The sequence below is a fragment of the Panthera pardus genome, unplaced genomic scaffold, assembly GCF_024362965.1.
Source record: "Panthera pardus isolate Hobbes unplaced genomic scaffold, ASM2436296v1 HiC_scaffold_25, whole genome shotgun sequence".
NCBI classification, from domain to species: domain Eukaryota; kingdom Metazoa; phylum Chordata; class Mammalia; order Carnivora; family Felidae; genus Panthera; species Panthera pardus.
In genome coordinates, this window is record NW_026526821.1 from 15,531,947 (window position 1) to 15,559,600 (window position 27,654).

The 27,654-nt window shown below is 54.0% G+C and overlaps 2 protein-coding genes across 7 annotated transcripts; one reads left to right on the forward strand and one right to left on the reverse strand.

Annotated features, from left to right (window-relative positions):
* Positions 1-2,732: 2,732 nt before the first annotated feature.
* Positions 2,733-16,027, reverse strand: RBPJL (recombination signal binding protein for immunoglobulin kappa J region like). 3 transcript variants are annotated; one of them, XM_019458366.2, is made up of 12 exons: positions 15,367-16,027; positions 14,024-14,132; positions 12,688-12,837; positions 10,946-11,016; positions 10,661-10,776; positions 10,217-10,391; positions 8,073-8,210; positions 7,564-7,673; positions 7,130-7,282; positions 6,076-6,231; positions 5,822-5,925; positions 2,733-5,732 (listed from the first exon to the last, which is right to left on the reverse strand). In XM_019458366.2, exons 1-12 carry the CDS (start codon positions 15,386-15,388, stop codon positions 5,459-5,461), a joined length of 1,578 nt encoding a protein of 525 aa, XP_019313911.2. In that variant the 5' UTR covers positions 15,389-16,027; the 3' UTR covers positions 2,733-5,458. The 3 variants fall into 3 exon arrangements, with proteins under 3 accessions (XP_019313911.2, XP_053746193.1, XP_019313912.2); XM_053890218.1 differs by lacking the exon at positions 15,367-16,027 and adding an exon at positions 14,212-14,785; XM_019458367.2 differs by lacking the exon at positions 8,073-8,210.
* MATN4 (matrilin 4) lies at positions 13,546-27,595 on the forward strand. 4 transcript variants are annotated; one of them, XM_053890215.1, is made up of 11 exons: positions 13,546-14,100; positions 16,424-16,537; positions 17,229-17,798; positions 18,493-18,615; positions 20,591-20,713; positions 20,804-20,926; positions 21,020-21,142; positions 22,622-23,035; positions 23,135-23,287; positions 26,354-26,497; positions 26,580-27,595. In XM_053890215.1, the coding sequence occupies exons 2-11, from the start codon at positions 16,459-16,461 to the stop codon at positions 27,338-27,340; spliced, it is 2,613 nt and encodes an 870-aa protein (XP_053746190.1). In that variant the 5' UTR covers positions 13,546-14,100; positions 16,424-16,458; the 3' UTR covers positions 27,341-27,595. The 4 variants fall into 4 exon arrangements, with proteins under 4 accessions (XP_053746190.1, XP_053746192.1, XP_053746191.1 ...); XM_053890216.1 differs by having other exon boundaries at positions 13,734-14,100; positions 26,391-26,497; positions 26,580-26,749; XM_053890217.1 differs by lacking the exons at positions 26,354-26,497; positions 26,580-27,595 and adding an exon at positions 25,446-25,729 and having other exon boundaries at positions 13,721-14,100.
* The last annotated feature ends 59 nt before the right edge of the window (positions 27,596-27,654 follow it).

Consider the following 27,654-nt stretch of genomic DNA (forward strand, 5'->3'; position numbering starts at 1 on the left):
TTGTAGTCAAAATGTTGACCTGGGCCAGAGCATCGAGAAGCTTGAGTGGGCTGGAGGGTCCACGTCCAGGATGGCTCACTTATATGTCTGGCAGGTTGATGCTGGCTGTTGACAGGAGGCCTCAGTTCCTTGGCATGTGGACCCTCAGAGGGCTAATGTCCTCATTACATAGCGGCTGGCTTTTCCCAGAAAGCGATCCTAGAGAGCCAGGTGGAAGCTCCAATGCCTTTTATGGCCAAGCCTTTGGTCACTCACTGTTACTTCCACACTATCCTATTGGTCACACAGGTCAGCCATATTCATCGCGAAAGGAGACTGCAGAAGGGAAGGGCAGGAATACCTTCAGGAGGCAAGACTCCTCAGAAGCCATCTCAAAGGCTGGTTACTATAGCCTTGTTTCTGGTCAACTCTGCACAGGACTTAATTTATCTAGAGAGTGGACTCTGAGTGGGACTTGGTATAATATTATTTCTGAGAATTGGGCACAGGATGCAAAGTGGATTTAGACAATATTGAGCCTTTTTTGCTCATGATCCTGCCATCTTTTCTGAAACCAGAGAAGCACTGACCCCTATATGGGGCCATTCTTCATGGGGCATTGGGAGGCCTACAGGCCAAATAGATTCCTCCTTGGAAATCATTTGCTATGTAGTTTTGGGGGATGGGATGGTCAGAATTCTAAGATGGCCCCCAAGATTTTTACCTCCTGTTGTATACACCAGTATATTCCTTCCCCTTGAATGTGGGCAGGATCTGTAACCATGATGGATGCCACTCCTATGATTGGGTTACATCAGACGGGAAAGACAAAGGGGTTTTGCAGATGTAATTGAGGTCCCAAATTAGTTGATTTTTTTAGTTATTAAAAGGGGAGATTACCCTGGGTGGGCCAAGCTTAATCAGTTGAAAGCGATAATAAGAGGATCCGGAACCTTCTTGGTAAGAGAGATGCTCTCCTGTTGGCCTTGAAGAAGCAAGCTTCCATGAGTTCTACAGCTACAAGGATGTGAATTTTGCCAACAACTCTGTGAGCCTGGAGTAGGACCCTTTGCCTCAGAGAGACCGCCCTGTCAGCCCCGGCTCACACCTTGATTATGGCCTTGGGAGACCCATAGCAGAAAACCCAGCTAAGCTGTGCTTGGGCTCCCGATCCATGGAAACCGTAAGGGCAATAAATGGGTGTTATTTTAACTGCTGTGTTTGTGGTAGTCTGTTACACAACATAGACAACCGATACAGGCAGGTCACTTACTCCCTCTGGACAATCAATTTCTCCATCTGCCAAATGGAGGGGAGTGCAGAGTCTGGATCATCTGTAAAAATATTTCTGGAGTAACGACAATGACAGCAACTGTCCCACAGAAAGTGGTTACAGTGGGCCAGGCCCTGTTGCTTTACATATATTGGTTATTTTATTCCTCACGACATCCCGTGAAACAAATACTTCCCCTTTTACAGAAGGAGGAACTGAAGCACAGAGAGGTTAAGTGACTTGAACTTGCCAAATGTGCCTGGCTTAAACACACAACTTTGTTTCCAAGATGGGTTGTTGTCTGGAAAGCCACTGTTTGAGCTGCATTCCTGGATCTTAAGGTGATTCTTCTGAAAATACATATGAGTAATTAGTGTGGGAAGAAGAAGTGTGCGCGCGCACACACACACACACACACACACACACACAATCAGGACAAAATCAGCCAAGCCTAGGACACCCCTAGCCTGGATGAGGCAGGGATGCACTCTTCCAGGCACCAGCCAGCGTTGGGGAGGAGGATGTTTTGAACCAGATGAAGGCTTGGGAATGAGCTTGGTAGAGTGGGCTCTACCTCAGCACTCTATAATCGAACCCATTTAGAACCCATGTAATGAAACCATAAAGACCTTGGCCACAAGGCTCTGCCTTCTCCTAGAACTCTGCCTGCCTCTGGGGCGATCAGCCAGCTATGGCAGGTGTTGACCACTTTGCCCACTGAAAACATTATTATGCCAATACTGCCCCGCCTGCCTTTGTCCCTTGGGGTCAGGAAGAGAGCCAAGCCTGCCTGGAGGGCCTTTTTTTTGGTAAGTATGGTCAGGGATGACTCTTGGAAAACTTAGTGGATATTATCTTATTGGTTTTATTCCCATCAAATAAGGCTGCTTCCCCCCTCCCTCTCTGTCTTCTGGGTCTGTGCACTCAGCAGTCTACATCCTAACCCAGGGAGGAAGGTGTCTGAGAATTTTACCCACACTGTGGTTAATGTGAGACTCTTTGGGGAAGCCCCACTTAAAAGAAACAAATGAAAGCGAGAAACCGAAAAGTCAATGCTTAAGCATGTAGACTAGTAGTTCATGGTGGAAACTCAGGCAACATGAGAGCTGGTAAGCTAGGAGATTTTAGAACAGAGATTTTGGCTTTATTCTCACTCTGTGAGAACCTCAGAGTCCCAGATTTAGCATTAGGAGTATAGGACTTAAATTAGGCTCTGCTATCAACGTGCTCTTGGAGCTTCATGGGCCTTCTCTCCGAGCCTGAGTTTCCCCGTCTGTAAAACGAGTGGGGAATATGGGCTTAGAGCAATGATTCTCAACCCTAGGGTTCCCATCCTGACAGTGTGAAAATGTGAAGATTATCTTTTAATACCCTCACAGTTCTCTAAGGATACGCGAAAACTTAATTCTTGGGAGGGAAACAGTGCCACCTGCTGGTCTCACTTTACACTCGCAAATATACAAACTGCCAAGGCAATGAATGCTTGGCAATTTGGTATTTATTGAGCCCCGCTCAAAGTTCAAGGTCTGGTAATGCACCCTCTAGGACACACACCCATGAGCCTCTTTCCCCATGAGCTCACAGTCTAGAGGGGACAATTGACATATACATAAAGCCCTTTCATCCAGGGTGGGTGGTGACATGGTCCCAGGGAAGTTCTAGGGGAATACGGGGGTGGGTCCAGGGCATATGAATTGTGCACTCAAGGCTTAGAAGGGCCTTTCTTGATTTTATGCTCTGTTGTCACGGTCTTGAAATTCTAAATAGTTTTTGCACAAGGGGGCCATACATTTTCATTTTCTTCTTTTTTTTCCCATACATTTCAGTTTTGCACTGGGTCCCCTAAAGTATGTAGCTGGTCCTGCCTTAGGGAAATCTTGAAAGAGGTGACATTTGAGCTGGATTTGGAGATCAGGGCAGTAGGTGGAGGGAGAGGAAAGAAGGAAGTTTATTCTAGTGCGGAAGGCAAGGTGAAGGCCTCTGTGGCTGGATGGTGTGAGGAAAGGACACAGACAGTGGGTTGCTGCAAGGGGGTGGAGTGGGAAGGGACTGGATGTCAGATTCAGGTTCAGGGCTAAGAGGACCTCTGAGCACAGTACTGCAGCTGGAACTTAGAAGACAGGCCAAGGCTTTGAGGTCACAGACTTCCACGTGGGTGCATACGTGGGACCGAGGGTCCTATGGTGCCCCGAGGGGTGTGCAAAAGAAGACAGGGCTGCATGGAGGGGCCTGGGCTTTCAGGCCAACCTAGGATCTTGGCTTCCAGGACTCCTGCCTTGTGAAGTGGCAGAGGAAGTCCTCGAGCACAGGGCTGAATGGGCCCTTGTGCCCCAACACCCTGCTGTGAAACTCATTCTAAGTGGCTTCGTGCTTCAACAGTATCACGGGGCAGTGAGAGCAAACTCTTCTGAAGCAGGCACTCACGTAGGGGACATTTCCCATTCAACTTGTCCCCTGCATTCCTCAGCCAGGATTCACTCTCAGGGGCCATGAAGGGCCCTTAAACAAGCTTCTCTTTCCTGATCATAGTGAGTTTCAGCCTGCTGATAGCAGATGACAGATCTTCACTATAATTTGGGGAAGTTTAAAGAGCAAAGGTCACTTCCTCCCCTTGGGAAATGTCAGCTTCTTCCTCACGGGCTTCCCACCCCCCCCCCTCCCCGGGAGAGAAACTTCCTGGGGAATGAGCCCTTCTCAGAATTCCAGGAAGGGCTCAGAGGAGTGAGAGCCTTGAACCCACATTTTAGAGCAGTTGTCCCCATGGGGCACCACAGGGACTGGACCAGGTAGCTGGCACCCACATATATCTATATCCATGGCTCCAACGGCCTGAGCCAGGACCCTGCCTGGTTCTTCTGCTTCCCGGTAAAGCACAGACTTGACAGGGGGTGGGCAGGTTGATCAGGGCAGACTGTCATTTGGTTCCTGGTTCCCATGCTGAGAAGCTCCTCTCTCAGCTGGGTTACTGTCCAGCTGATCCCAGGAGTTCAGCCTAGAACTGTCCTGTGTTTTGTATCTTACGTTTGCCCCTGAGCCTGGGGTGCATCTTTGCTTAGACTGGGGGGATAGCTAGTAGGGAACTCAACCCCAGAGCCAACAGGTGGGCCCCAGGACAGGGACAGGTGTTCAAGAATGCTAGCTGCTTCTGAACCTCATTCCTTCTCCAGAAAGGGTCCAAATGGCAGGCTCTCTGTTCCATTGGACTCATGGTCCCTTCTTGTGTGTGCGAGTGGGGGGAACTACACTGAGCGCCTCCCTCCTTGGGGAGGTGGGTCATTCAGATCAGACTCTGCCTTGGGATGGCAGAGGAATCCCTGACCTGCAGGATCTGTTGGGCCTGCAAGAGAAGTGCCTGGGTGGACAGTGAAGATGGCAAGACCTGACCACTGTCCCGGGCACAAAGCAAGCACAGGCAAGGGTCCTACGCCTGGCCGCAGCCATTGGGAGCACCAGGAGGGGCAGGTCTTGTCTTCCAGGGCGGAACCCAGTACTCCAGGGCAGGCCTCTCATGCTCCAGGAGGGACTCAGTGTTTCCAGTGGAACCCAGTGTTCACATGGGACCTGGTGCTCCAGCAAGATCCCCTGCACTGGGTGGGATCTGGCGTCCTAGGTGAGTCCAGTGCTCCAGGTGAGACCCAGTGCTCTAGGAGTGACCCGGTGCTCCAAGTGGAACCCAGTGCTCCGGGCAGTGCCGGGTGCTGCAGGTGAGAGCCAGCACTTTAGGCCCGACCTGGGGATCTAGGTGGAAGCTGGCATTCGGGGTCAGAGCTAGCAGTCCATGCAGGACATGGTGCTCCAGGCCTGGGTGTGTGGAACTGTGTGGGTCCTCTTCAAGAGGAGACACAACTGCACAGAAGGTAAATGTCCCAGGCCTGGCTCTTAAGAGTGTGTGAAATCCTACTGAGACACAGGGAGAAACAGACAAAGTTGGAGGCATGGGGACACACAAATGGGGAGATATGCAAAGGTACTGTGGCGGGGAGAGAGAGAGAGAGAGAGACTGCTTGATTTAGAGAGTGAGACAGACAAACACGGGGAGAGCCACGCTGGTGACTGGACAGCATCACTCAGGTGGACGAGTGAGTGGCAGTTTCTCCAGCGAGGGCCTTCCACCGCCCAGGCTCTGGCCTTGACTTCCCAGCAAAGGGGCAGGGGGCGGGGCCCGGGCCCCAGGGAGGCCCCGGCCGGCCGGGCGTGGGCGCGGACCTAAGTCTGGATGAAGAGGTGGAAGTTGCTGCGCGTGAACTCGTGGTGGATGCTCTCGAGCAGCGCGTCGGCGTCGGCGGCGGGCTCGGGGGCGCCCGGGGGGCCGGGCCGCGCGCTGTACTCGGGGGTGTAGGTGAAGGAGAAGGCGCTGGGGTAGAAGAGGCCGTCGGCGCGCACCAGGCTCACGGGCACTGTGATGGGTGTGCGCAGCCAGCGCCAGTCGCTGCCGAAGGCGGCGATGTCGGGCACCACGCACACCAGGGACCGCGGGCTCCTGGGGTGGCACCGAGGTTAGGGCTGCAGTGCCGCCGACGGCACGCACCCGTCCCGTTCCCCGCGGCCCAAGGGAGACTCCCCCTATACCTGTACATGGTTTCGGCCTCCACGTCCCCGAACCACACCTTGAGCCCCGCGTGGAAGTTCTCGCCGTGGAGCTCGAGCGTGGCCACGTCTCCCCCACCACTCAGCTGGGGGCGGGAGGGAGCGGGGGCGGTGGCCGAGAGCCTGCTGCTCTCCCTCGCCAGCACCCCATCCCCCCCCCCCCCCCCCACACACACACCCTGAGCCAGATCCCCGCTCGCCCGCGCCCCCTGCACCCGCCAGCGCCCCGGATTCACCTCCAGGGTGTTGATGAGGGGCACTGGGGTGACGGGTTCCCGGGTCCACGCCAGGCTGGTGCTGAAGGAGAACTCCACCGACTCGGTACCGATGATGGTCCAACAAGAGCTGTCATTGAGCAGCGCCCTGTTCGCCTCTTTGGGGCAGGGGGAGGCCTGGGAGGAGACCCAAGGGGATGGTGGCCACCAGCATGGGTGGCATGGGTCAGCATAATGCCTGGGCTCCTGCACCCTGGGGTCCAGTCCTAGGCTCTGAGCTTTCCCTGCCCTGTGAGCTTGGACAAGGCCCTTAAGTTCCCTGAACTAGCTGGTTTCCAAGGGTCTATTTTCTTAGGATTCTGAAACTCTATTTTTTAACATTGTGCAATTCTATTCTACAGGTTTGAAATGCTTGGGGAGGCAATATAGCTCAATAATAATGTTATTTTCTATATATTATGATTTTATCTCAACATTCCATGATCATATTCTTTTGGGAGTTGTACTGCTTAATAATAATTTTCCACATTCTACAGTTCTGTGGCTTAACATTTTATGATTCTTTTTTAAAAAATGTTTATTTATTTGGGGGGGGTGGGGCGCAGAGTGAGAGAGGGGGAGAGAGAATCCCAAGTAGGCTCCACGCTGTTAGCACAGAGCCTGACACAGGGCTCGATCTCATGAGCCCTTGAGATCTTGACCCAAGCCGAAATCAAGAGTCTGATGCTCAGCCAACTGAGCCCCCCCCAGGTGCCCCTGCACATTCTATGATTCTAATGCTCTTTGCACAATAATACTCAATTCTATTACTTATTTTTATTTTCATTCTAAAATCTTATCTCCCAACATTCTATGACTCTAACATTCCTTGGGAAGGAGTATTGCTCAATTAATATTGTTACTATTTTTTCTACATCCTTGGATTCTGTCCTGATAGTCTATGATTTTAACATTCCATGGGAGGTAGTGTCGCTCAGTAAGCAGCAGTCATTATGATGATGACCATCTTACATTCTCCGGTTCTCTATGTTCTGACCTTCTAGGACGCTTGGTGCCATTACTCATTCCCTCTCACCTGGAATTGCACCACCTTGTCTGCGGCGAGGCATAAGTAAGTGCCACCCTCTCCGGCAGGCTCACCGGGGAACTGGAACGCACACTTGTGCAGCTGGGAGATGGGCTCGTCCACGTCGAGGAGTGCGTACTGTTTGGCCACTTTGCGGATGATCTACAACAGAAGGGGTGGTAGGAAGTATGGCGGCAAGGTGCCTGGGTGCACAAAGGCTGCCCTCCCAGCTAGCTTTCTGCTATGCTGTAGCCATATGGGCTCTGGCAGGTCCCCCTACCCCCCGCCCTTTACCTCCATCCAGCCCCACAAAGCACTGAGTATCCAGAGTGAGAATGGGTGTCTTTTTGCCTTGGGCCTTCACCTTCCAGCCCTGCCCTTGTGGGTCAGACTTTCTGCATGGATCTGGGGGGACCCCCCAGGTATGCCCTCCCTTCTCATACCATTGGAGGTAGTGTGATGCCCGTGACAGTGCAGACGAGTTGCACTAGGGAGCCATAGCGGACGTAGCCCTCTCGAGGCGGGAAGTCCCCCTGGGAACAGTGTTCATCAGCTGGCGTGAAAAGAGGGAGGGGAAGGAAGGAAGGTTTTCAGGGGTCCCAAGTTTCTCCCCTGAACCCTGCCTTCCCTGCCTCTGGCCCCACCCCACATCACACTTGGATCCTGCGGGGAGGGTCGGCATGCAGGGAGACAGCTAAGGCTGAAGGTTCTCATTCTGGAGGGGTCATCTGTGGCCATCCTTGAAAGTGTCTGCTCCCAGGGTGGGGTTTGAGAGGAACGGAGAGGGCTGGACATTAGAGTCAGAATGGCTTGGACTAGTCACAGACTCACTGGGACTTTTGGCAAGCCTCAGTTCCTTGGGCAAAGTTTACTTTTCTCGAGGAGTTGTACTGAAGATGAAATAAGCTGATGCATGTGAAGCTCCCAGCCCCGGGCCGGCTGGTGTGGTTACCCAGGTGGAGTGTGAAGGCAGCCCACTGGCGCGCGCTGGCCACGAAGGCGCCGTCCTCCACGGACAGGTAGCGCGTGGAGACCGTCTGGGAGCGCAGGCGGTTGAAGAGGGAGACCTTTGAGCCCGAGGATATGCACACTGTGAGGGGAGGTGAAATCAGCGTCCAAGCCTGCCTTGGTTCCTTGTACTTCCAGGCAGTGTCTGGTCCTCTGTCCCCTGGGTCAGTCCCCTCGTATGCTCACTGGCCTAGACACACTGGGCATTCCTAGTTCACGGCCCCTTTACCAAGTACCGGCTGGAGTCCTGCTTTTTTGTATCCTTGCCTGTTCCTTTTTGCTGCCTGGACGCCCTTCAGTTCGATAAACAATATTATCAAGTATTCACTAAGTGCCTCCTTTGGGGCAGGCACTGTGCTGGGTACTGGGCACCAAAGGGTGACTTAGACCCAGTTTCACTCTGGAGGAGTTCACAGTCTCAGAGAGGTGGGACATACATATAAAGTTTCAAAATGAGGTGGTAAGGGCTGGGTGAAAGAGGGCTTCCTGGAGGAGGTTACACTCTCAGCTGGGGAGCAGGAAGTAGGTAGGAGTTGCTCAGGGGGCTGCATAAGCAAATACCATGTGGTGTGAAACAGCAGTGTGGTATTTCTAGGGTTTGACACCGATCTCTTCCAGCTTATCACACTCGCAACCATGGTTTTGTTTTCTGACGGAGCTTTGACCACTTGGGGAGAAAGCACTAGGTCATCTTCTCTCCCCTCCCAGTGCTAGGCATATTGTAAATGCTCAATTTATACATAGCCTAAGTTCCCATCCATTGGATAATAATGAAAGCTAATGTTTGTTGTATGTCAGATACTGTTTTAAATGCTCTATATGCATTAGCTCATTTGATTCTCCCAACCCTGCTCTGGGGTAGATACTATCTCTGTTTAAGAGAGCAACTTGGGGTGTCTGGGTGGCTCAGTTGGTTGAGCATCTGACTTCGGCTGAAGTCACGATCTCATGGTTCATGAGTTTGAGCCCCGCATCAGGGCTGCCCTCCTCTCTCTCTCTCTCTTCCCCTCCCCTGCTCGTGCTCTTTCCCTCTCAAACAAAACAAAACAAAACAAACATTGAAAGAGAGAGAGAGAGAGAGAAACTTGCTCCAGATAGCATAGCTAGCCAGTAGCAGCCAGGATTCAAACCTAGGCCACCTAGCTCCAGAATCTCCACTCCTAACCACCACACTATACCACTTACCTGATACCAAGGGCCAGACAGAGCACTGCCTGGGTCTGAGACGTTCTACAGGGTTTTTAACAGACAGAAAGTAAGTATGGGCTTTGGAGTGACACTGACTCGAGTTCAAATCCTGGCTGGGTCTCTTCCTAGCCGGGCAATCTTAGGCAAGTCACCTGGATTGTGACAGGCCCAACTATTTCATTAAATGAGTGGATGAATGTTCCAGACCTCGTTTCCCTCATGCCCTCCTATCACTCGAACAATGATAGTACCTGCTTCAGAGGGATGCAGTGAACATCGAATAGGACGATTCTTGTTAATGTTAGCAAGGGAAGTCCACCTTCTCCTATGCCTTCCCCCACCTCACTTCGTGGGTAGCGACAACGGTGTTGTCACTGTTCTTCAGGCCCCGTGCCCCTTGGGATTTGTCACTTGGCACCCAGGGCAGTCCTTATGTCAAACTGTCTCTCTGATGAGCGATGCGTGTCTATCTCCCGTGCTAGGCTGTGGGTTCCTCCAGAACAGGCACTTGTCTTTATTTTACAGGGATCCAGCGTCTAGCACAGAGCCAGGCATACATCAAGCACTGAATAGATATTTTTGACTGCCCTTTTGTTGTCACTTTTGTCTTTAGTTCAGCACCTGCTGGCCATTTTTGTCTGCGCTGGACTCCCCACCCCCCACCCCACCCCCGGTCCCTTTCTCCAGGGTCTGGCGTCTGTCCCCTTCCCTCTGCTCTTGCTGCTCTAGTTCCTCATTCCCAGACCTGAGCCAGACCCCGCCCCTCTCTCGGCTCAGACTCCACCTCTCCCACTCTGGCCCGACCCTTCCAGTCTAGGTCTCCTCCCTCCCCAGTTCGGCAGCTCTGGACCCGGTGGCACCTGACCGCTCCGCCCAGCCCTCGCGCCCCGCCCGGCTCACGGTCGGTGTTCTTCAGCGACTGCTTCTTCTGCGAGGGCTTCGAGATGACCTTGATGAGGCGGCTGTGGAAGGTGCCTAGCTCCCGGCCCCCCCGGTGCACCAGCCGCAGCACCAGCCGGAAGTGCTTCCTCTTGTCTGCGTCCGAGATGTACAGGGTCTTGGCGCAACCGAATTCCTACGGGGTGCGTGGGCACCGGGCCGTCTCATCCCAGCCCTCCGCCACCAGTTTTCTGACGTCTGCCCCATCGGAAGTGACAGGAAGCAGCACGATCCCAGCTCTCAGGCTCACCCTCGAGGCAGAACCCCGGTCCCCCCGCCTCTTCACCTATCTTTTGGCTTCTGCGGGGGGCGGGGGGGTTGTGGGCAGGGGGTAGATGAGCCCTCCTCGCCAAGGAAGGGGCAAGGATGGAAACAGGAATCAGAGCCCGTCCCTCGCCCTCTCACCCTGGAGTCTGGCTGCTCTTCGAAATTCAACTTCTGCGTCTCGGCGGCGCTGCCGGACGCGCCATCCAGTCCCATGTAACCGCAGACCGTGGGTCCGGTTTCCCCTGGCTGGTGGGCTGGAAAGGGACGCGAGGCGGCTCGGGAAGGACTCGGGTGCCAGGCAAGCGGAGTTCTCGCCGCCAGAGGGCGCGGCGAGACAGCGCATGCGACCCCGCCAGGCTCCCAGGCCGCACTGTGCTGTCCCCCCGCAGGGAGGCGCCCGGCAGCCCAGGAGTCCACCCTCACCTTGGCCTTGCACTGGCTTCACCCTCCAGCCGGGACCTGCGAGGTAGACACACGGCGGGGGGCAGAAGAACCTGCGGAGACATAGAAACGCCGGACTCGCACATCCATTCTCCACTCGGCTGTCTCTAGACGTCTCAAAGGCAGCATAAATCGGGCAGAATCTTTTTTTGCTCCTCCTCCTTTCCCAGTGCCCTCCCCAGGCTTCTCTGTGACCGTGGACCCCAGATGTTAATACATCTGAACTTGCTTTTATCACTCCTTTCACTCAACCCATTAGAAAGTCCTGTCCCCTCCGCATTCAAAACACATCCAGAATCCATGGGTTTCCTATCACCTCCACCTCAGTCCCAACTCCCATCACTTGTGCCTGGACCACAGCATCAGCCTTCTCCCCTGCTCTCTCTGCCTCCACACCTCCCCTCTACGACCTGCTTAGAGCAAAGTGGGCACACTGCCTTTTCGTTTCTTTAAAAGCAGGGGTCAATCATGTTGTCTTCCTAAAACCCTCTAGCGGTTGATGTGGTCCCTGCTTACTTCTCCGACTTTATTTCCTACAAAGTCCCCCCTCCTTTTCTAATTCCAGCCCTTCTGACTTCTTTTGTACCAGAAAAGGCCAAGTCTGTACAACCTCAAGGTGTCTGCATTTTCTTTTCTTTCTAATTGGCACACGCTTCCCCCAGATTTTCTCCTGTCTGGCTCCCTTTTAACATTCAAATCGCAATTCAGATGTCACCTCCTTAAAAGGCCTGTCCACCATCTTGACCTTTCTAGCTAAAGTGCCCCCACCTCTGTTTGCTGTCCTATAATTCTGCTCTAACAGCTGTCATCACAGTCTGGAATTTCTTGTTCACTGATTTGTGCGGAGTTTGTTGTCTGTCTCTTCCACACCACAGTGAAGATGCCATGAAAGCAGGGGCTGGATCTGTCTTCTGGAGTCGTATGTCCAGGGCCCGGCACTGTCCAGAGAGCCTGACACCTGATAAGCACCCAGTAAGTAGTTGTTGAATGAAAGAAGGAATGAATGGGTGGATGATGAGTGAATGGGGATACTGTAGATTCACAAGGAGGTTCTGTTATACACCAAAGTGGAGGCCAGTGGGGCAGAGGGAAAAGGCTCCTGATGGGCCAATAGTCGAGCTCTGTGTCCTCCCCAGGTTCTAAAAGACACTGAACTGGTGGGGTGCCTGGGTGGCTCAGTCAGTTGAGCGTCTGACTTTGGTGTCTGGCTTCGGCTCAAGTCATGATCTCGCGGTTCGTGGGTTCAAGCCCTGCATCGGGTTTTGTTCTGACAGCTCAGATCCTGGAGCCTGTTTCAGATTCTGTGTCTCCCTCTCTCTTTGCCCCTCCCCCACTAGTGCTCTGTGTCTCTCTGTCTCATAAATAAACATTAAAAAATAAAAAAAAAATTTAAAAGACACTGAACTGGGGGCGCCTTGGGTGGCTCAGTTGGTTAAGTGTCCAACTCTTGATCTCAGCTCAGGTCATGATCTCACGGTTCCTGAGATGGAGGCCCCTGGCTGTCAGCACAGAACCTGCTTGAAATTCTTTCTCCCTCTCTCTGTCTGCCCTGTCCCCACTTGCTTGTGCGTGCTCTCTCTCTCTCTCTCTCAAAATAAACTTAAAAAAAAAAAAAAGATTGCCTTAAATAAAACAAAAATAAAAAATACAATAAATAAAAGACAAGGCAAGCATAGAGCAGAAGGTGGCTGCAGGGACCTCCGAGGGGCCAGCGAGGCACCTACCGCTTCTCATTTCCATATGATTTTTGAGCCACCTTGGCATGCAGGATCCACACCGTCTGCTCACACTGTTGCTGTAGGCACTGGCGCACGCCTTCCCTCAGGACCGCGACATGCTCTGGGGGTGACCCGGGGGTGGGTGCAGGCTGGCAGCTGGGCAGGAATGAGCGTTAAGGGGAGAGGTGGCCTGGAGCCCAGCAAGGAGGTTGAATGAAATGCATGGGGGGTCAGGGACGGAAAGCATTGGGTAAGAGAGGGGATTCCGGGTTTAAGTTGTGGGTTAAATATTTAGGCTGCCCATACTCAATGAGGCCTGAAGGGAGCCCACCGGGACCACCCAGGCGCCACTCTGCAGGTCTGGCTCCATGCCCATCACAGCCTGAAGCACTGGGGAGAGGCCCCAGCGGCACAAAGGCCACACTTGTGCCGGTCTTGGGACGGAGACAGAGTATGTGAGGGTGCATGATTTCCTTACACTTTGAGGGGAGCCACCCCGGCGAAATCTGGATGCCGGGGCGAAGAGCTTTGCTGGACCCCTGGACCAGAGCGCTCTCTTGCCTGCCCCCAGAAGCCTGTAAACACCCAAAACGGTGTCCCCGGGATCCTAAAGGAACATTTGCGGTCTTCCAGGGTCAAAGCAACCCTCCTCACCCCTTTCTCCCAAGCGAAGGGGCCTGTTACTGTCCTAGCTTTCCTTCCCTTGATTTCAGGGCCTCCAGAATCAAGGGAGTGGGACAGTCAGAGCCTAGGGGCCTGGTGGCTTGTCGGCCTCGGAGTTTTGACGAGGGAGGGTGGTGGGTGGGCCCAAGACTTAAGGAATTGCAGAGACGGGGCGAAGGAGTCCGAGATGGCAGAGATTTGAGGGGCCGCCAGGTGGGGCCTGGGGGAGAGTCGGGAGCCCTGCGGCTACCCTTCTGAACCCTTTTGCCCGTCGCGCAGGACCAGAGTCCCGGGCCTCTCACTCCTGGAGGGGGCAGCGGAGGGCAGGAGCCCGGCCGAGCCAGGGCCCGCTCCGCCCCTTGGGGCTCTCCTCGGGGAAGGGCCTCGGAGGCATCCGACGCATTCCGGCGGCGGAGAGCGGGGCCGCCCACCCTCCCGCCGGGAGCCGAATTCCGGCCCCGCAGCTCGCGCCGGCGGCTCCCGGGGCGGCAGGGGCAGGGGCGCCGCGCTGGCCCCGCCCCAGCCCTGCGAGGAAAGGGGATCGCTCCCGGCCGGTGGGAGGGGTCGCAGCCCGCGCTCCCCCTCCCCACCGCCTGCCCCGGGTTAAATGCGGCCGCCCCCGCCGCTCGCTCCAGCCGCCTGGCAGTCCCCACTTCGGGCGCGCTGCCTGCGCCGTTACCTGGTCCAGCTGCCCGGGAGGCTCCGCCCGTCGGCTCCGCTCCGCGGCCGCGCCTCCGAGCTGTCCGGCGGGCTCAGGTGAGTCAAAGGGCCTGGGGGCGCGGAGGGGTCTGCGGGGGAGCAGGCGTCAGCCAGGCCAGACGACCGTGTCTAACCGCCGCCGCACCGCTTACGGTGCCCCCATCTGACCTGCAGTGCCCTTCTCCACTTCTGTGGGGTCCTTTCCAAGTTGAGCCTCCACCAACAAGGCCACCAAAGGGGGGGGGGGTTGCTTGCCTCCTAATCTCCTCCCTCGAGGAACCGCCAGGAATGTCCCCAGGTGTTTATTCATCAGCCAATTCTTGAGGAGTTATTTGCAGACCTCTCCTTCCTTTTGAGCCCAGTCTCCCCACCCTAAGGCATTTCCGAATCTTTTAACGGGAGGATTAACCCCTCAGAGGAGCTCGGGGTTCTAGTATCAGACCTGTCACCACGTTGCTGTGTGACTTAGGGCAAGACACTAGTCTCTGGACCTAGTTTCTCCCTCTGTAGAATAAGAGGGTTGGGAAGGTGATGCACTTCGAGGCAGTCGATGTTTTGACTTTCTAGGATTACTGGGCAGGGGGAAGGGGGTGCCAGGGGAGATGTTGGCTCAGGCCAAGAGCAGGATAAGGGGGATCTTAGGGGGCCCAGAGGCTTCTGCAGGTGGGAAAGAATGGGAGGTGGCAAGGGCCCCTTGTTTCTTCCGTCCCTCCCCCCATGCTCCGCAGAGGTGGCCCTGGCTATGGCCCAAGCTAGAGAAGGCATTCTGCACCCTCCCGTTTGCAGCGGCAACTGGCACATCTGGCTTAGCAACTGGCACATCTGGCTTAGTCAACCTCCCACGACGGGCCCTGCCAGAGGGATTTTTGTTCTTCTAGCAGGCCTGGAAAGCGAAGGCAGAGAGGATCCGGGCCGGGAAGGCCGCCTGGAGTGAGCTGCACGCACCCGACCTTACTCAGAATAGGCCCATTCACGGAATTGGGGGAGGGGGCCAGAGGGGCTGCGGTTGGGTTGGGGCAGCTGGCCCCCTCTGCCAGGAAACAAGCAACAGAAAAATGACTAACGCAGCTTCAGCATGGGGCGTCGGGGGCAGGGTATAGAGTAGGGGGAGTGAATGGAAGGAAAAGAGGTTTAGTGACTCCTCGGCGCCAGGTTGCTAGGCAGCCAGGCAGCCCAGAAGGGAGAACGGGAACCAGGAGTCCCAGGTTCCTTTGCAGCTCAGCGGGCAGCCTTCCTGGGCCTCAATTTCCCCATCTGTACAACGGGAACCCTTCGGGATTATCAAGGGGCGTCGTCAAGGGCGGTGGAAGAGTGAGCGCTCACCTGCTGCCGGTACAGGGTCCATGGGCGCGCTGGGGCCTCACTCACCACCTTCCGGGTGCATCCAATGCCGCTGTCCCAGGAACCCTGCGCTCCCCTGCTTCTTGGCCCTGGTGTCGGATATATCCTGACCCGGGCTTATCTCCAAGGCCTCGGGGCTCTCGGCCACTGTTTGCTCTGGGCAGGGGCACCTGCTAGGCAGATGTGGTCTTCCCACGGCCACCTAACCAACGCAGCCAGATTCGGGAAGACGCCCCCTGGCGGTGTCTCCTGAGAGCAGGCGGGAAGTGGAGGCTCCAAGCCTGCGTAGCGCGTTTTGGCGGTCGCGCTGCGGGTCCCTACCCCCCACCGGGTGAAAGGGTGCGGCTCTCCCCAGGGGCCAGAGGCTGGGCCCTGCATGTCTGGGTGTGTGCGCGCGTGCGTACGTGTGTGTTGGAAGGACAGCCACACAGAAGCGCCTTGTGTGGAGAGGGAGGGGGCCAGGGTGGGGAATGACGGCTTTGTTCTTGCAGAGGTTCTCCCGGCAGGAGAGGCCGCGGAACGCGTCGCTGGTCTTTGGAACCACTTAGGCGTAGGACTGTATCCTGGCGAGCCACTTTCTTGCCGAGTGACTTTGGGCATCAGCGCTTCTCTTTTCTGAGACGGTTTCCTCATCCGTACGATGGCAAGAGTAACAGTTTTAGTCTCATAGAATTGCCGAGATTAAATGTCCCAATGCATGAAGAACATTTAACACTGTGCTTGGCGTTTAGAAAGGCCTTTTTCTTTTTCATTTATTTTTGTGGATGTTTTCTTTTCGAGGGGCATTTTATTTTTAAATGATAGGTTTTTAAATCTGCTTTCTGTTTATCTAAATACTCTGCAATTCTGCAAAGTAGGATTCCCTGTGTTTCCCAGCACTGTACTGCAATTTTTTTATTATGAAAATTTTCAAACATACACAAAGGTAGAGACATTAGTAAAGTAAATCCATGATCCTTCCCCCCGCTCCAAGTGCCCATCACCCAGAGTACGAGCTCTGTAAATATTACCGCGTTGCTATTTTCCTTGCACCCTCCAGGCTCTGGCACTTCCGTTCTCTGTCCCCCAAGCACCATGAGGGGCCTTCTATGCTCGCCACTGCCTATGTTGCTGCTGCTTCTCCGGCCCTGGGAAAGCCAGCTCCAGTTCGCAGGTGAGCAAGGCTCAGCCCTCACCAGCAGAGGGAAGGGAACAAAAGCTGGTTCTCCGTCTGCAGCCAGCTAGGTCTGCTGGGGAGAGAAAAAACAAAGGCTCTGAAATCATAACGGGCTAGGTTCTATCTAATTCACAGCTTCGCCTCTCTGGGACTCAGTTTCCATATCTGTAGGATGTGGCTTAGAGGTAACAAAGTTGGCGGTAACATGCAAAAGTGCCCATTTGGGCGTTTAATTTTTAAAAGTGAACTGAAAAATCAGGAGACTTCACGTAACAATTCTGGTTTGGGACCTCCCTTGAAAAATCCAAGGATCTGTTAACATGGCGTCCGCGTGGCAACATTTGGCCGGGGGAGGGATATGGGTGTCAGTCAGCGTAACCCAAGTTCACTCATTCATGTTGCCTGCCTGGTCTCTGTAGTCGTTTGAGTTTGCGCCATCCCTTCGCCCACTCCCGAATGGGGAATGCCTCCTCAGAATAGCTCTAAGAGCCGTAGGATAGAGAATTGGTGAAATCTGGCCTCAGCAAATGCTGGATGAGTGGAGATATCTAGCTCGCATTTGCTAGGTTAATTCTGCGCTACGCGCTGTTACGCCGGAAAAGCACCATTTCGCCTTGGGTTTCCCTGGGGATCTCCTCCGAGATGAGGTTTTGCAGACCTAGGAAAGTCCTTCCCGATCTCCTCGAAGGTCCCAGGTGTCGAACGGGGCCCCTGGATTTGGTGTTCGTGATTGACAGCTCGCGCAGCGTGCGCCCCTTTGAGTTCGAAACCATGCGGCAGTTCCTGGTGGGCCTCCTCCGCGGCCTGGACGTGGGGCCCAACGCTACGCGCGTCGGAGTGATCCAGTACTCGAGTCAAGTGCAGAGCGTCTTCCGGCTCGGCGCCTTCTCGCGCCGCGAGGATATGGAGCGCGCCATTCGCGCGCTGGTGCCGCTAGCTCAGGGCACCATGACCGGGCTGGCGATCCAGTACGCCATGAACGTGGCTTTCAGCGTGGCCGAGGGCGCGCGCCCGCCGGAGGCGCGCGTGCCGCGCATCGCTGTCATTGTGACCGACGGGCGACCCCAGGATCGCGTGGCTGAGGTGGCGGCTCAGGCGCGCGCCCGCGGCATCGAGATCTACGCCGTGGGGGTGCAGCGCGCCGACGTGGGCTCCCTGCGCGCCATGGCGTCTCCCCCGCTGGACGAGCACGTCTTCCTCGTTGAGTCCTTCGATCTTATCCAGGAGTTTGGCCTACAGTTCCAGGGTCGGCTGTGTGGTGAGTTAGGGGTGCTCTGGAATGATTTCTCATCGAGTAAATACCGGCTGGTCCCGGGAGGCACCGCCCACTCTAGCTTCAGCCCCACCCACCAGATGGCTAAGTGGCGCTGGGCTACCGCAGGCTCTCACATTCCAGGTCTGCCCACTTTTGCTTAGGCTTAGCCCACAAGGAGCACATTTAGCATGCCTGCTCACCCGATGAGCTGTTGTGGTTTACCACTGGTCTGAGGCCAAACTCCAAAATCCCCTCTCGACACAAGAAGCACCGCCTGTCACAGCTGAGAGCAATCGCCCACCCGGAAACTGTCATGCCCCGCCCACATGGGCATGGCTCCGCCTCTCTGTTTAGTTCCTCCCACAATGCTGCCCATCTATTCTGCACCTTGAATTATTCCGCCCACCTTGATTTAACACCTCTCCACCTCCTCTACCTTACCCCTCTGCAGTCCTGCCCCATCCCATTGACACATGTAGCCCGGTGGTGACCTCCTGTTCTGAGATTATTCATAGTGACTACTCAGGCACTTTCTTTCCCCAAGCCCTCCCATCTAGATCCTCCCTCTCACCTGAGGCTGGTCCCATCTAAAGCCGTACTTGAACTTGGTGACTGCCTCTGACCCCACCCAGTTTTTTTCTTGTTGGAGGGTTCTTCCCATCTGTCCCTCGCTGATTCTATACTTGTGTGTCCTCAGGAAAGGACCTGTGTGTTGAGGGGGGACACGGCTGCCAGCACCAATGTGTCAGCGCCCCGGGCACGTTCCACTGTGCCTGCAACCCTGGCTACCAGCTAGCTGCAGATAACAAGAGCTGTTTGGGTGAGAGCTGCCCCTGCCTTTGCAGTCTCACTGCTCCTGAATCTTCTGTGGCTCCCTATTGCCCCAGCATCAGACCAGTGAGTCTGGAAAGGCCTTTGGAAGTAAAGGTTCAGCACCTTTACGGGTCTAAAAAAGGGAAGCTATTGCCTGCGGTCACACAATTCCTTGGTGAAATCTTGACCCCACAGTTAAGTGTGCTTTCTACATCATTCTCTCCCTTATTTCAGGCTTGCCTCCTCCCTGGCTCCAATACGCCTCCCAAACTTGTTTGTGAATGCTCCCATGCACATCTTCTTACTGTTTCTGTTATGCAGACACTCACTTTTGGGGTCTTCAGTTAGGGTCTCCATACCCCTGCCCCCCGATATATGGTGGGGGGCATTCCTGCTTCTGCATCTCAGCTCTTTCTGGGCTGCCCTTGCTGCTTCTCTCTGCACCTGCAAATCCTTCAAGGCCTGGTTCTTCATTTTTGTCTTCTGAAAAGGTATGCCACACTATGCCTTCCTTATACAATTAGGGTTTGCTTTTTCGCGTGTATGTGTGTCCACTCCTTTGAACATGATGGCAGCTACCACTCACCGAGTGCCGATTTGGTATTAGACGGTGCACTTCAACGTTCACATACGTTATCTCTCAACCTCATAACGACTGGGGAAAAGGAGTCATGTGTTCCCAACAATGCAGATGTCAGCTGGGGTCTTCTTGTTTCTAGAACTTAGAAGAGGCTGGCTTGAAGCCATTTGAATCTTTCCCCAAGACCTCTGGGGATTCCCCAAGTGCTTACCTTCTGCGGTCACCTCTTGCTCTGAGCTTCTGCTGAATTCATTCAACTTATGGGTCCTCGCCCAATTTCTCAACCTGCACATGCTGTTCCTCTGTGTATGTAAATCAGCCTCTTCCTTGGTTTACACGCTTGTGTGCACAAGGCCAGGTGTGTGTATATGTAAGTGGTGCGTATATCTGTTTTACTAAAGATGGGGGTGAACAGAGTGTGCATCACATTTAAAATTCTTTTTTAATGTTTTTATTTGTTTTTGAAGGAGAGAGAGAGACAGAGCATGAGTGGGGGAGGAACAGAGAGAGACAGAGACACAGAATTCGAAGCAGGCTCCAGTCTCTAAGCTGTCAGCACAGAGCCCGATGTGGGGCTCGAACTCACGAACTGTGAGATCATGACCTGAGCTGAAGTCGGATGCTTAACCGACTGAGCCACTCAGGCGCCCTGAGTGTGCATCACATTTAAGTAAAGTCAAACATACACACACAAAAGAAACACCTGCTGACTATAATTGAATATTAGACACCATTGATCCCCAAAGTCCTCTGTCACCCCATTACAGGTGATTTTTCATGGGCAACTTCAGCCCACACAGGTACTCGTGCTCACATCATCTCTCTTGTTCTTCACTCCCATCTCCTTTCTAGGAACCCCAAGTTCTCACTGTTTTGTACAGGGCAGTCTACACCTCTCCAGTCCCTACTTCCCAGCTCAGCTCTGGCTGTCTTTGTACATCTAAACCATCAAGATACTCAGCAGGCAATAGTTCACCCTCTTTAGAAGGAAGTTAGAAATAGCAGTTGCATTCTTCCATTATATTCCCATTTTGTGGATGGGGAAATGGAGGCTCAGATAGGTAAAGTGGCAGAACCTGGTCCTCCTCTGTGAGTCAGTGACCATCTTGAGAGCAGGGGCCCTTCTACACTTGTGGATTCTTGTTCTTATGCCTGGCTTAGTAGTGGGCACGCTGGGCTGCAGCTGGGCCTTGAGTTGGGGGAGCCACTTGGCCCACTAGGAAGGTGACCTGTGCTTATAGAAATCACAGATGCCTGGGGACCACCCCGGGCTAATTAGGTCAGAATCTTTGGGGGTTGCGGCCCAGGCGTAGGTCTTTTTTAAAAAGCTTCTCAGATGATTGTTCTGTCAGGGCTGAGAAGTGCAGGCCCAGGGCAGATGCTGAGCTCACCTCTTCCTCAGCCATTGACCTGTGCGCTGAAGGGACCCATGGCTGTGAGCACCACTGCATCAGCTCCCCAGGCTCCTATTCCTGCCGCTGCCGAGCTGGCTTTGTACTCCAGCAGGACCAGAGAAGCTGCAGGGGTGAGTGAGCCCCACCACCCGCCTCCTGGACTGAGGTCCCTGATGGCTCTGATCAGAGGTGACACCTTGCTCTCTCTTCCCTCCCACCAGCCATTGACCACTGCAGCTTTGGGAACCACAGCTGCCAGCACGAGTGTGTTAGCACCTTTCGTGGGCCCCGGTGCCACTGCAGAGAGGGCCACGACCTGCTGCCCGACGGGAGGAGCTGTCAGGGTGAGGAGGGCTCTCTTGTGTTTGTGTCGAGGGGCAAGGAATCTTGGCTGGTGGAGTCCACCCTGACTCATCCTGATCTGTCTCTCCTTTAAGCCCGGGACCTTTGCAATGGTGTAGACCATGGATGTGAGTTCCAGTGTGTGAGTGAGGGCCTCTCTTACCGCTGCCTGTGCCCTGAGGGCCAGCAACTGCAGGCAGATGGCAAGAGCTGCAACCGTGAGTGCCGGGCGGGAGGGTGTTCTGTCGGCCTCCGCCCCACTGCCCTCGTTCCGAGCGTGCTTGGCTCTGCCCTCGCTGTGGCCCAAGGGTGTGCTGTGAGTGTGTGTGTGTGTGTGTGTGTGTGTGTGTGTGTCCGTGACAGTGGGGTGGGGGCATGCAGAGGGCGTGCCATGTCCTGCCTCCATGTCTTTCCCCCTCTTCCTCTACCCTGCTGCCAAGGTTCATATCAAAAGTACACACTTGATCACATTTCTCCCTTTTCGAGAGTCTTCTGGGCTTACTAGTGCCTATCCCTGGGTTCAGATGCCTTACCCCTCAGTTTTTTGCATGGTGGGTACAGCCACATTAGTGGGTAGTGAAATCAAATTAGTGGATTACGACTAGCCTTTTTGGGTTTTTTTTTGTTTTTTAAAAAGAGAAAACAGAGTTACTGCCTATAGAAAGAGTAAGTGAGGTTTCACGAAACTTAATTACATGCAAGCATACCAAGTGTGTCATTTGTTATTGTTATTTTTTACTGTGGGGTGTGGTCAACATTTTGAAACCAGCAGCTTAGCTCATCATAGACAAGGTTTCCCACCACGCGCGTTTCCCACCATGCCTGCACACTTCATCCAGGCTGGCCGGCCCATTCCGGAAGGTGTCGAGAGCTGCCAGCTTCCGTGCCTCTGCACGTGCTGCTCCCACCATCCAGCATGTCCCTTCTCGCCTTGAAGAACTCCTGCCCATCCCTGAAGAACAAGTCAGATGTCACCACCTCCATGCAGCCTTCCTCACCAACGCTGGGAAGAATGAATTATTCCTACCTGGGGCTCCCTATCTGCCCCTCTTCCCTCGGCTGCAGCAGATAGCATGTCTGACCGGCTCTGTTCTATCCTGATTTCGTTAGGATCAGGATTATGTTCCTTTATTATTGAACCCCCTTCAGGGCCTCGCAAAGTCCCTGATTCAGAACAGGGGAGGCAACGCTGTAGAGTGATTTAGGAGCAGGGGTGTTGGGGTCAGACAGACCTGGCTTCAAATCTGGCTCAGCCACTACCAGCTATGGAGTCTGGAGCAAATCACTACCCTTCAGAACCTCAGGCTATATCAATGGGGATAATAACCCAAGATTATTGGAAGGATTGAGAAAAAATACATAAAGCACTTAGCCCGGGACTTGGCACAAGGTAAGCTGTCAAATAATAACATTTTTGTTCTTATTTGTTATTTTTATAGCTTATATATTAACAATATATATTCTTTCGATATATTATTGATAAATTTATTATTATAAAATTATATTCTTTTATTATTATTGCTATTATCACCTAGTACAGTGCCTGGCACAGGAAGGACTTCACACGTGGTACCTGTTATATAATAACTGTTTGCGAATGAATGACCCGGGGGGGTGGGGGGGGGTGGGGCAGGGGGGTAGAAGGCTGCCACCAGCCAAGGGTCTGGCCCCCAATCCAAGTTCTTCTCACTACCTAGGGTGCCGGGAAGGCCACGTAGACCTGGTTCTGCTCGTTGATGGCTCCAAGAGCGTGCGCCCGCAGAACTTCGAGCTGGTGAAGCGCTTTGTGAACCAGATCGTGGACTTCCTGGACGTGTCCCCCGAGGGCACGCGCGTGGGGCTGGTGCAGTTTTCCAGCCGCGTGCGCACCGAGTTCCCGCTGGGCCGCTACGGCACCGCGGCCGAGGTCAAGCAGGCGGTCCTGGCCGTGGAGTACATGGAGCGCGGTACCATGACAGGGCTGGCGCTGCGCCACATGGTGGAGCACAGCTTCTCCGAGGCGCAGGGCGCACGGCCCCGCGCCCTCAACGTGCCTCGCGTGGGCCTGGTGTTCACAGACGGCCGCTCCCAGGATGACATCTCGGTGTGGGCGGCGCGTGCCAAGGAGGAAGGTGGGCTTGGCGCGGGACGCACTGGGCTGGGGTTGGGTGGGACGCGGAAGGGGTCCTTCCTGAGGCCTGGGGCACCCGCTGCGTCCTCCTGCCCTACAGGCATCGTCATGTACGCCGTGGGCGTGGGCAAGGCAGTGGAGGAGGAGCTGCGCCAGATCGCCTCCGAGCCTGCAGAGCTGCACGTGTCCTACTCCCCCGACTTCGGCTCCATGACGCACCTGCTGGAGAACCTCAGAGGCAGCATCTGCCCTGGTGAGCACATCTGACCCGGGACCCGTCCCCTCCAGCCAGTGCCCCGCCTCGGATCTTGCCCCTTCCTATGCAACGCCGTCCTGGATAGAGTTATAACCCCGCGACGGACCCACTAGACAGAGCCTTGTTACTCAAAGTGTGGTCCGCGGACCAGTGGCAGGGCTGTCGCCTGGTGGCTTGTTAGAACAAGCAGCCCACAGCTGCCCAGGCCTAATGAATCCGATTTTGTCCTTTAACAAGACCCTCGGGTGATTCCGAAGGACGTGGAAGTTAAAGAGCACTAGACTAGGCTGGCTCCTGCCCCTCAGATTAGCGGGTGCTCAGAGTAATTTCTTTCCCAAAGGCATGCCAAACTCCTTGTTCACGGAGTCACGTCATAAATCCCTTTAACTTGTTGGAATTCAACTATACAGATCTGGCAAAGTGGCAGGACCGAGAGTGTTCCAAGGACACAAAAACGTGTGCTTTTTGGACACTATAGCCTCCCAATTCAGTTCATCTACTTCATCTGGTGTGCAGTTGAGGAATAAGGGACCCAGTCTATCTGTGGAGGAGAAGAGGGCTGTTGACCCTTGTGTCCTGTACTTTGTAGGTCGTGTAGGGAACTTCTCGGGGGGAATTTTTACCATGGAGTCTTTGCATTCCAACCCAGAGATGTGGCTTTTCTTTCCCATTACCGGGCCCCTCCAGAGCTAGGTTCGGTAGAGCTGGGCTGGCCTGCGGAGTCTGCAGTTTTGAGAAAGAGTTTAAAAATATATGTACATAAACATAGGTGTGTGCATACATACATGTACGTACATGAATATGTATACACGCGTGTGTATGTATATACACACACACCCCTACCTCTCTCCCTGTCCCTCTCCCTCTCTCCACGCTAATCTAATAATTAGCTAGGGTATTGTGGAGGCACCGGAATAGATGCTCTTTCATGGCCCTCCTGTCCTGACTCGTATGTCCCCCGCAGTGTGTCTTTGAGCAAGTCACTTAACCTCCACCCCTACCTTAACTTCTCTCTTCTGTAACAGGGGAAGGTGCTGGCTGCCCAAGCTTGCTTCCAGCTCTAAAATTCTTTTTTTTAATGTTTATTTATTTTTGAGAGAGAGAGAGAGAGAGAGCAAGCGGAGGAGGAGCACAGAAAGAGGGAGGCACAGAATCCGAAGCAGGCTCCAGGCTCTGAGTTGTGAGCACAGAGCCTGATGTGGGGCTCAGACCTACGGACTGCGAGATCATGACCTGAGCCAAAGTCAGCCGCTTAACTGACTGAGCCACCCAGGTGCCCCTCCAGCTCTAAAATTCTAAGAGAAATCTGGGCTCTGTGGTTGAAGCTCTTCACCAATTGGCTGTACAACTTTGAGCAGATCTTTCTCCCTCTCTGGCCCTTGGTTTCCCCAGCTGTGAAGTTAGGAGTCTTTGCAGGACTGTTATCAGTCCCATTGATGACATGACATACAGCAATTCACTAAGGGTCCAACAAGACTAAGAAATCACTCTTCAGTCATAAAAGCAATTCTTTTGTGAAGGCCACGCACCAGACACTGTGCTGTAATATTAAAAAGGGCACATGTTTACAAAATTTCAGTGAATCTAAGACCATCCGTTGTAAGATTCCCCATTTTATATACTTCTGAGAAAAAACAGGTGCCGAATTTAATCGTAAGACATGTATTTTGATTTCAGAAATGTTGAAATGTGCGTGGAGATAGACTTGGTTCAGTGGGTTTTAAAATTTTTTTTAATGTTTATTTTATTTTTGAGAGAGGGAGAGAGAGGGAGAGAAACGGGGGGGGGGGGGGCAACAAGAGAGGAAGACAGAATCCAAAGCAGTCTCCAGGTTCTGAGCTGTCAGCACAGAGCCCGACGCGGGGCTCGAACTCACGAAGTGCGAGATCATGACCTGAGCCGAAGTCGGATGCTTAACCGACTGAGCCACCCAGGTGCCCCATGGATCAGTGTTTTTGTTTGTTTGTTTGTTTTGTTTGTTTATTTTTTGATCAGTGGTTTTTAAACATCAATGTGTGACAGATTCACCTTGAGGGTTTGTTAAAACACAAATTGTTGGGCTCGAACCCCAGAGTTTCTGATTTAGTAGGTCTGAGGTGGAGTCTGATAGTTTGCATTTCTTTTTTTTTTTTTTAACGTTTATTTATTTACTTAGAGAGAGAGAGAGCAAGCAGGAGAGGGGCAGAGAGAGAGGGAGAGAGAGAATCCCAAGCAAGCTCCTCAGTATGGAGCCTGAAGCGGAGCTCGAACACATGAACCCTGATACCATGACCTGAGTCGAAATCAAGAGTTGGACGCACACTGGCCACCCAGGGACTCCTGATAATTTGCATTTCTAATAACTTCCTAGGTGCTAACTGATGGTGGTGGTCCAAGGACCACACTTTAAGAACTACTAGTCTCATTGAAACACACAAATAAAGTGTATACTTAAGCTGGGCAGTGTTCTAGATATTCCCTCTCTAATAAAATAGTCACTAGCCACATGAGCCCACTTAATTTACATAACTTTAAAAAGTTAGAATTTTTAGTTCTTCAATCACACTAGCCACATTTCCAATGTTAAACAGCTGCACGTGGCTCGTGGCTACAGCACTGGACGGAGTGCAAACAGAACACTTCCATCGCTGCATGAAGTTTCATTTGGAGAGTGCTGCCGTGTGGACTCTTGCTACTCAAAGTGTGGTCCGTGCACCAGCAGCATAGGCATCGCTCGGTCTTAGAAGCGTAGAGTCTCCTCTCTCCTTTGCCATTTCAAATCAGAATCTGTATTTTAACAAGATCTGGTGATTCCAATGAGCATTAAAGCTTGAAAAGCACTGTTCTAAGATGTACGCACACACGCACACACGCCGTAGAATCCTCAGCACCACCCAATGAATAGATTTTCTCCTTGTATCCGTTTTTTACAGACAAGGAAACTCAGGCTTAGAAAGGTTGGGTGAGTTTTCCAGTATCTCACAGCTACCTAGCTGGTATTCATCCCAGGCCTGTTTGAATCCAAAGCCCACATACTCAGCCACAGGCGAGCGGAGCCGCCAGGGCCGGCTCGTCTTCCTGCAGATTCTCATTCCCCTGACTCTCTGTGCCCGGCTGGCAGAGGAGGGCATCGGCGCGGGTACAGAGCTTCGGAGCCCGTGCGAATGCGAAAGCCTCGTGGAGTTCCAGGGTCGCACGCTGGGGGCGCTCGAGAAGCTAACGCAGAACCATATCCTTTGGGGCCGAGAGCCCGGGCTGGAGGGGAGGGGATGGGACCCCCGAACCCCCCATCGGCTTCCTTAACTGCTCACTGGCCCAGCTGGCGGCGCGCCTGGAGGATCTGGAGAACCAGTTGGCCAGCCAGAAGTGAGGGCCGCCGGTGGCTCGGAGCCGGGCAGGGACGCGGCCCTGCGGACCGGGTCCCCCGTGTGCCGTCGGGGCGCCGGGGCCGGGCAGCACCGGGGCCCCGGGGGCTTGGGCTGGCGGGGAGGGGGCGCTGGCGGGCTCCCAGCGCTGCGCTCGAGCTGGCCTCGCCTGGACCAGAAGCCGGACTGCGGCGGACGGAGGCGCGAGCTAGCTCCGCACGCCGTCGCTTTGTGCTGTGCTCAGTTCTTTGTTGGGTTTCCTTTTGTTTTCTTTTTCTTAAAAAAAAAAAAAAATTTTTTTTTTTTCCACGGGGTCGGTTTGTGGGTCTTGCTCTGCCGCCAGAGGGAGGGGAGGACAGACGGAGCGCGCTCCGGAGGCGCCCGGGCGGCGTCTCCTCGGAGAAAGGCGCTTTGTGCGGGGGGTCGGCCTGGGGGGCAGGGGGCCGGGCGCTGCTTCCCCCTCCTTGTTTATTCAGCCGCGAACAGACGGCTCCTTATGCGCGCTGCGGGAAGGGAGGGGGCTCGGCGCGAACCCTCGGGGTCTGAACGAGACTGCGCCCCTCCATCCCCCCCCCCCCCACTCCGCCCCCGAGGGTCCAGCGCTTCGCTCTCTGGTCTTGCGTATCTCATGGTGCCCCCAGATCGGGCTGAAAAGCTGCTACAATTGGGCCAGGGGGTTGGCGAGGAAGCGAGAGGCAGTCATTGAACCCCCTAAATGGACGGGGAGGGGGCGTATAGGTGAGTTTCACCTGGATTTTCTCTCCCTCCTGCACTACTTTGGGAGAAGAGGAGGTGTCAGCCAGGACCCCTGGCCAAGAGCTGCCTGTTCAGGGCTTCCTCTGCCCACCACTTCCAAAAATAAAACAAACAAAAACAAACAAACAAAAAAAACAAAACAAAAGCCAACCCTCAATCAGGAAAGAACACAAAGCCTGCCGTTTCCCAAGTGCATGTGAGAAACTGATTAAAATACTTCAGTCCTGGGTGCTTGTGGCCAATTACTCTTGGTTTGTTTCCTTA

Coding starts and splice junctions, on each gene's coding strand:
- RBPJL (XM_053890218.1), bottom strand. CDS start 14,353: ATGAATAAACACCTGGGGACATTCCTGGCGGTTCCTCGAGGGAGGAGA. Junction 7,674..8,072: donor TGCCTTCACACTCCACCTGG/GTAACCACACCA, acceptor TTTTCACGCCAG/CTGATGAACACTGTTCCCAG. Junction 6,232..7,129: donor ACAAGGTGGTGCAATTCCAG/GTGAGAGGGAAT, acceptor GTCTCCTCCCAG/GCCTCCCCCTGCCCCAAAGA.
- MATN4 (XM_053890215.1), top strand. CDS start 16,459: ATGAGGGGCCTTCTATGCTCGCCACTGCCTATGTTGCTGCTGCTTCTC. Junction 16,538..17,228: donor AAGCCAGCTCCAGTTCGCAG/GTGAGCAAGGCT, acceptor ATCTCCTCGAAG/GTCCCAGGTGTCGAACGGGG. Junction 17,799..18,492: donor GTTCCAGGGTCGGCTGTGTG/GTGAGTTAGGGG, acceptor GTGTGTCCTCAG/GAAAGGACCTGTGTGTTGAG.